This window comes from Gossypium arboreum, chromosome 4 (genome assembly GCF_025698485.1).
Source record: "Gossypium arboreum isolate Shixiya-1 chromosome 4, ASM2569848v2, whole genome shotgun sequence".
Lineage (NCBI taxonomy): Eukaryota > Viridiplantae > Streptophyta > Magnoliopsida > Malvales > Malvaceae > Gossypium > Gossypium arboreum.
Genome location: NC_069073.1, coordinates 115,751,936 through 115,760,585, shown reverse-complemented (window position 1 = coordinate 115,760,585; position 8,650 = coordinate 115,751,936). Strand labels below are relative to the sequence as shown.

General features: G+C 30.9%; 1 protein-coding gene across 1 annotated transcript; it reads right to left on the bottom strand.

The window, feature by feature from the left end:
- Positions 1–385: 385 nt before the first annotated feature.
- LOC108459891 (probable terpene synthase 12) lies at positions 386–3,183 on the bottom strand. Its single transcript, XM_017759291.2, has 7 exons — positions 2,831–3,183; positions 2,482–2,749; positions 1,729–2,107; positions 1,419–1,637; positions 1,196–1,334; positions 857–1,105; positions 386–760 (listed from the first exon to the last, which is right to left on the bottom strand). The coding sequence occupies exons 1-7, from the start codon at positions 3,092–3,094 to the stop codon at positions 464–466; spliced, it is 1,815 nt and encodes a 604-aa protein (XP_017614780.1). The 5' UTR covers positions 3,095–3,183; the 3' UTR covers positions 386–463.
- Between the last annotated feature and the right edge of the window lie 5,467 nt (positions 3,184–8,650).

The following is an 8,650-nucleotide window of genomic DNA, read 5'->3' as shown; positions in this document are numbered from 1 at the left end:
GATCCACCTCTCTTCCCTGGGAATTGAACTTTGTGTGATTTTTTAGTACAATAATTTACACGCTTCCGACCCTATTGGAACAACAACAAGCAATATCAATTTTTTTTTAATTAAAAGAAAAAGGCATAGGATTATTAAGGTTTGAATTATAATAACTTTTATACCTCGCAAAATCAAGCAATCTGATACATTTGAACAAATATTAGTTTACAAGGCCAAGCAATGTGAATAAGAAATTCGCTTTATATTTTTGTCAGAATCAAGGTATCTATCATCTGTAATAGTGAGTAATTTTCTCGTCGTAAATATTCTCTAAAGAGGTAAATGACTAGCTATGAAATATTCTCCATTCCCATGAACGGAGATCGAACATCAGACCACATAATAAAGAGATGAAGTGAACAATTATCACACTATACTTTATAGTTATAAAATCTCAAATGTACATTGATGAAATTACTTTCTAGTTTATAGAAATAGGCTCAACAATCAACGATTGTATTCTATTCTTAGATAGATTATCTGGACATCCATGTGCATCTCCATGCTGGTATGTGCATTGGGAAATCCGAGCCAAATTAGTAGCTGTTTCTACCAAATGTTTCGCAAATGTAGAACCTTCAATTCGGCATTTGTTCATTTTCATCCAATAATTATCGATCAAATTACTTATATGTTGGCGAGCCGTTGCCTCCGAGCAGCCAACTTCCTTCATGTAGCATATTATCGAGTTTGCACTTTCACCTCTTTCCAACTCGTCCTATATTACCCAAAAATATATATATATATATTTCATGAACTAGGTTGCCAAATGAAATTCGAACAAGATGTAATAATGGTGATAATCAATATATACCTTCGAAGTACCCAAATCATTACAAAGTCGGAAAATAGTAGATGGCCAACGAAGGATATCATGGTACTGTTCCAAGCTGTCAAGTGCTTCACTTGTGATGTTTGGACTCTGTAAAAAATAGGCATGGACTAGAAAAATATGTCCAGACACAGACACCCATGCATTTTCAAGATAGTCTTGGAATGTTGGAACATGTTTACTACGTGCCCACGCTGCTTCTTTCAAGAATGCTTTGCATAGATCTGCCCACTGGGAAAACATAAAAATAAAAATCACACATATAGATAGCGGTTTTAATGTTTTTGGAATCGTAATTTAAATATGGATTCTTTGCCATACAGCTTTGGTTAAGTATGGAATGATGTTTTCTCCATGGTCTCTAAGAGTTTCATAAGCCATCTCATTTACAGAGTTGTACAGAGCTAGAAAGCATAGCTCCATACACTTGGGAAGATCTTTTACGGCACATACATCCCATCTGAAATTCAAGATATTAAAAATGTTATTAGTACTGAACAATAAGAGAGAGTTTTATATATTTCTAATAAAAAAAAATTCAAACCTTTGAACAGCTTCAGTGAACAACTCTAATTCATCTAAAGTGCCATAAACATCGTAAATATCATCAATTATAGTAACGAAAGAAGCCACTTTGGTTAAACTTTTTCTGCAATTCCTGAATTGAGGTTCAGAGACCATTCCAACAGACCAAAAGAAGCATTCCATGAGCCTATCCCTTGCGAAATTTAACTTGCTCGATAGTCCCATACCAATCCACCATCTAATCAACAAGTGAAAGCGATGTTGTCAGAGTTGCAAGTGATAAAAGAAAAATGTTTTGAAAAGCTTATGTTCTTAATCAATCGTCTTACCTTGTCATCTCTTTAAGATCTTCTTGAAGTGTTGACTGCACCATGTTAAAATCCAGTTTGGCCAATTCAAGTAGGTTTGGTTTTCTAGCTGCACTTTTGCTGTAAGCTTCGATGTACCATCGAGCTTCTAGCCTGACCATTCTTCGATGCAGTGGGAGCTCCAATGCGTGGATCACCTGTTCTAATAAACCTTCTTCCAGATTACTAACACCCTGTAAACCCATGAGATGCATTCGTGTAAACAAGAAGGCTTCATCCATTACATACTCTTCTTCGAAGGCAAGACGTGAAGCTTCATACAAACTCAACATTCCTTTGACATCCTTGTAAAGGCATTCCTTGAAATTTCCCTTATGGTCCTTGAAAGCTTTAAACACGTCTGCATTAACACAATATTATCAAATACTAATATTTTTTTTCCAAATATATTATATAATAAGTTGCAAAAAGCTTAGACCCGACCCGACCCTAGGGGTCGTCTGGAGGTGTAGCCACTTAGGACCCAAGACTAAAAGGGATTTAAAATATTATTTTTCAGTTTTTAAATGTCTAAATTTTTTTAAACTTTTAAAGGGTCAAACAAAATATTTTAACTTTTAAAGGTTAATTTTTTTTTTAACTTTTAAGGGCTAAAAAAAAATTTTTTTTACCAACTTATAATAGACCTAAAAATATTTTTCTTTTAATTTTTAAGAAATTTAAAACCCCATTTTATTTACACGTGTCCCTAAAGATGTCAACAACTAGTCTTACCTTGAGAAACCACATAGCCGTGTTGCCTGAGGAGTCTGAATCTTAGAGCCGCTGCGTGCAGACTATACTTTGTTGCGACACTATAGTCATCTGAAGACATAAATTTCTCAAGGGCTCGATTGATATCAATCTCAAAACGATGACCTAACCCCAGCCGTTGGATGTCATCAATCAGTTCTAGCAAGTTCACTGGCTCTGCGTTTTCATCATGAAGAGCAAACCTCAGTTCCTGCTCTAACTTCGCTGCTCTCTCTTTGTATATGATATCCTGCGAATTCAGCACCAAATAATTAAACAAACAAAGAAGGGAATTGATGATCACAAAGTGTGAGGGAGGCTAATTACGTACGGCATGATCATTCTTCAAGGACTGAAGGAAATCGTAGCTCCAAATAGTTGGCTGGTAATTTGCTGAACTTCTTCCATCTTTTGGGTGATTAGAATTAGAAACTTGAGTGGTGGGCGGCGACACAGCACAGCAGATACGGGAGCTACTCATCAACGAACGATGATCAGATTCAAATTTGTGACGAAAAATATTAGTAGGGATCATTACTTGCTTAGGAATCAGACGGGGACTGCAGAGGATGAGGCTGGGAGGTGCCAACGCCATATTTCTCTCTACTCTTTTTTTTTTTTTTTTAATATTCAACTGTTTACTCTTTTTGTTGTACACAATTGCTTAGATGAGTTTGGTCCTTTTATAGTAAAATCTTTACATTAAAATAGTAACCTAAAATTCTAACTTGATTATTTTTCTTAGTTTTTATATTTTGAATATAATTGTAATAGTTACTCACCTTTTATGATGAAGCTAAAGGTTTAATCGTTATTTATAAAAATAAAATAGATTTTATATCTAATCATTTATTTTTTTGGAAAGTACTCACGTAGAGAAGATAATTTACTGCTATTAATAAAGGCGAAGTTAAAAAATTTAATTTTAAAAGAGACTAAAGGAAAAATTTCCCATTTAACCAAGGGGTCGGGGACCCTCGCTGCACAGAAAAATGATATTATGAGATGTAGATGTGAACATGTTCCGGTAATGGTTAAATTACATGGTGAGACGTGCTGGGTAGACGCATCGGTATGACCCATGAGGCTTTGTACGGTGTTGTAATATGTTTGAAAAAGGTTACTCGGATTGCACTGTTTCTTTTACCAATTATGGCACGTGTTTTAAAACAAACAACATCCTTTTTATGAATTCATGTAACAACAAAAGATTTGCACAAGGAAAGCCCACCACATTTACCTTCCAATAGTAAGTTTCTTTGTAAAGTTAATATTTTATCGGATAAAAATTATGAAAGATTTTTTTTGTATTTTTATAATTTTGATTTTTTAATGATTTCTGGTACTCCTTCATAAATTTTAATTTTTTTCATAAATTTTAGTATGCCATCAAAATTTTCTGTATGTTTTAAAATTAAATTTTGACATGAAAATTTAATTTTGATATAAAAATATTTTTATATTTTTAATATTTTTATATATACTAATAATATTTTTATAAATTAAAAATTAAATAAATAAAGTAAAATTTATAAGACAAAGCAATATTCAATAGAGTCTCATAATTTTTTGTAATTCCTAACATATTTTTGGTATGCTTTCAAAATGATTGGAAAGATATTTTTTAGTGAAAAAACTTATTTCTCATATTAATAAATTTTAATGGGATTTTGTTGACGAGAAATTGGTCATTATTAAATTATTAATTTTGCATACTAATAATCGGTACGGAAAATTTTATATATAAGGATAAACTAAAAATAGTAAAAAAATTATAGGAAAAATTGATATTTGGTTTGTACCAAATATTAGAATGAAAATTACTATTTTAAAATTACCAATTTTTCAAAAATTTTATTGATATTTCTTAATATACAAAAATATTTTTTTTAACTCCACAATTATATCTCATTTAAAATCCTGATTTTGAAATTATGAGGGAACATCAAAAAAAATAAGGAAGCATAAAAAATTATGAGGATGCATAAAAATTTATAAGGGAATACTATAAAATATGAGGATGTACCAACAATTCCGAAAAAGCACAAGAAGTACTAAAAAGTTATGAGAGAATATTGAAAAACACGTTAGTTTGCTACAAGTATAAGTTGACTATTCAATGTCGTGTTCAATCACAGAATTGATCAAACAATAAAACAAAAATAAAAGAAAGAGTGAGTGAGGGAAATTTGCATACGATCATTTGTTAATGCAATTTGGAAACATGTCAAATGAAGAGGAAAAAAATGTATCAATTCTTTTGTATGATAGCATTACATTGCAATTGTTGAATTTATTTTTTTTAAAAGGTGGGGGAGGGGGGAATAGAGTAATTACATAGTAACTAATCTAGGTAAAACCATGCTACAATCATCATATAGAGCCTTTTAAAATGAAGTCATAGAGAGATGCATAAACATGAAGGCATAAAAGGAGATTTCCAACACAGGCAACTATGCTATTAGCTACTTGGCTCCCCTCCTTGTACCTATGGAATAGTAGAGGAAGAACTACTGTAAGTTAGGCTCAACTAAATCTAGTTATGAGTAGTTCCCATTTCTATTATCCATTTTTGTTATCACTTCTGTTAAGCCTCCAGTGTATAAATACACAAGGCCCTTGTATTTTAAGAGTACGATTAATGAATTACTCTTCTCACTCTATATTTTTAGTATGGTATCAAAACTACTTTTTTATTGATCGTTGCTTCAATCATGGATTCTGCAGTATCGATAGAATCGACAAATGGGAAGTTCTTCAATCCCCTTACATTTGCTTCTCAAAAAGTGGCAATTCTTGTAAATGATAGTTACTTGCGTCTCAAGTTGAATGTAACTTCCAAACATCTTGAATTTACACCAAAAGAAAATGTATCAAATTTTTTTGTATGATTGAATGCATTTCAATAGTTGAATTTATTTTTTTTTTAAAAAAAGGGAAAATAGAATAATTACACAGTAACTAATCTAGGCAAAGTCGTGCTACAATCATCATATAGAGCCTTTTAAAATAAAGTCATAGAAAGATGAATAAACATGAAGGCGTAAAGGGAGATTTCCATCAAAGACAACCATGTTATTAGCTACTTGGTTCCCCTTTTTATACCTATGAAATATTAGAGGAAGTAACTAGATAACTTCTGTAAGTTAGGCTCAACTAAATGTAGTTATGATTAGTTTCCATTTCTATTATCCATTTTTGTTATCACATCTATTAAGCCTTCAGTGTATAAATACACAAGGGCTCCCCTGTATTCTAAGAGTATTATTAATGAATTACTCTTCTTCTACTATATTTCTAGTATGGTATCTGTCGAAACCATTTTCAAATCGAGTTTTGAAAAATGGGAATCGATTTTAAAAAACGAAAACGGGAGTCGCCATCAATCTTTTTAGGTGTGATTGGATCACCTTTAAAACATTTTGTTTTAAAATCATTAGTTTTGGTCCACGAAATAAAAGAATGGGCTCGGGAGTCGGTTACGTACGAGGAAGGATTAGCACCCTCGTAACGCCCAAAAATTGGTACCTAATTGATTATCAAATGTCTTTAATGTCAGAAATTTAAAAAATTTTAAGATATAATCCTCTTTAAAATACTTTGATTTTGAAAATTTGGGTTCACTCATATCAAAACATTGACACTAAGTTAACCTTTTGGAAATCCCTATCTCGAAACGACAAATTGCCACATCCAATAAGTTAGGACACAACGCTTTGAAATTCCAAGACAGTTGCTCGTATTTTGAAAATCTTAAAAAACTTAGAAGGGTACTTGACTATTCGAACTCAACGAGAAAAGTTGCAACCCAATAAGTTAGGGCACTACTTTTCTCGAAGCTTTCAAATACTAAGCATTGCCTTTTTTATTTTTATAAAACTTTTAAATATTGTTTTAAATGACCTTTTAGAGTGTCAATTCTATATTATGAAACATAGATATTCAAATAGCGTATATTATAAAGTATTATAACACTTTATATAAATGCAATCACTATATAGAGGGTAAAATAGAATAATAAAAATAATCATGCTAAGCAAATAGGAATATACCACAAAGAAAACATAATAAATGCACTAATTATATACAATATATCATAAATAAAACATTAAATAATATAAAAACATGGTAAATATTAATGTGTAAAATATGTATGAGTAAAATAGATGACATGCATAGCAAATGGATAAATAGAATCTACATAAAATATAAAATCCAATAATTTAATGTACACATGAATGGATTAATAAATAAAATGATGCATATAATACAATATATCAATGTACATATATAAAAATATGCATTTGAAAGTAAATTATAAAAGTCTAAGATATTACATAACATATGAAATACATAACATAACAATAATACATTAATGCTAAAGTAAAAACAAATATTGTATAATAATAAAAAACATAAGTTTTAAAAATATATGTATAATATAAACAATTGATAAATAGAATGAGCATATAAAAAAATGTGATATTTAATAATAAATTTAAAATATAATATATAATAAAAATATATTTATAAGAATAATAATTATATAAAAATAAAAAATATATTGGTTTAGAAAATAATGTATAAAATATCAAATATGTAAAATAATTTATATTTATAATGAAATGATTATATAATATATATACATGCATAGAAAATATATATTTGAAAATAAACTATATAAAAGGTTAAATATTATGATATATAAAATACATAATCAAATGTATAAAAGATAGGAAAAAATATACATATTTGAAAAATGAAGAAATTAAAAATAAAAAGAGTTGAAAAACTAAGATAGACGAAAAATAAAATAAGAACAAACCACAGAGAGTAAGAACGCAAGAGGGAGAGAAATTTGAGTGAATGCTCTTCAAGAATTCTTATTGCTTCCCAAAACTCAAGTGTTTTACAATGAAGGGAGAGGCCTCTATTTATAGTTGAGCCTCCCAAAATCCAACGGTACAGATCAATTACATCAACGGTTAAGATTAAAGGATATCTACAAATTAAATCTCCAAGATAACAAAATCATATCTTCTAAGATTGTATATCATATCTAAGATTGCAATCATATCTAAGATTGTATCATATCTAAGATTGCAATCATATCTAAGATTGTATCATATCTAAGATTGCAATCATATCTAAGATTGTATCATATCTAAGATTACATATCATTGAAGATTATATTTCCATATGAGTCAAGCTTGTAGATGGACCTTAAATCTTTTCAAGTAATGGGCCATTCGATCGGGCCAAATTATATTTGTAATTCGGTGAACTTGGACTTTTTTTTAAATCTTGAAATGGGCGGGCAAAATTGAGTGTCTATAGTGCCCTCTTTGCTCATTCTTTGTATATAAGGAATAGAGCAAAGACTATAAAAGGACCAATTTTGCCCGGGCTCGCCAGCTTCAGACTTCATGGTCCTCAATCTGCTCCTTGCAAACTCAGGATTGTTATGTTGATATCTTTAATCTGCTTTACGCCGAACATAGAGACACCGAGTCTGCTTCTTTCATTTGTAAGGATGTCAAATCATCTTGAGTCTGCTTGAGAACATTTGAGAATCATATCTGCAAGGTCCTCGACTTGTTCCTTGTAAGCACAAGGATGCCTAAACCATCTTGAGTCTGTTTGAGAACATTTGAAAGTAATGTCTGCAAGGTCCTCAATTTGTTCCTTGTAAGCACAAGGATGCCAAACCATCTTGAGTCTGTTTGAGAACATTTGAGAGTCATATCTGCAATGTCCTCGACTTGTTCCTTGTAAGCACAAGGATGCCAAACCATCTTGAGTCTGTTTGAGAACATTTGAGAGTCATATCTGCAATGTCCTCGATTTGTTCCTTGTAAGCACAAGGATGCTAAACCATCTTGGATCTGCTTCAGTATAAACATCTGAAGGTTAGATCTGCTATATTTGAGAACGTCTGAGAGTCAAATCTGCTATGTCCTCGATTTGTTTCTTGTAAACACAAGAATACCAAATCATCTTGGATTTGCTTCAGTATAAACATCTGAAGGTTAGATTTGTTATATTTAAGAACGTCTGAGAGTCAAATCTGCTATGTCCTCGATTTGTTCCTTATAAACACAAGAATACCAAATCATCTTGGATCTGCTTCAGTATAAACATCTGAAGGTTA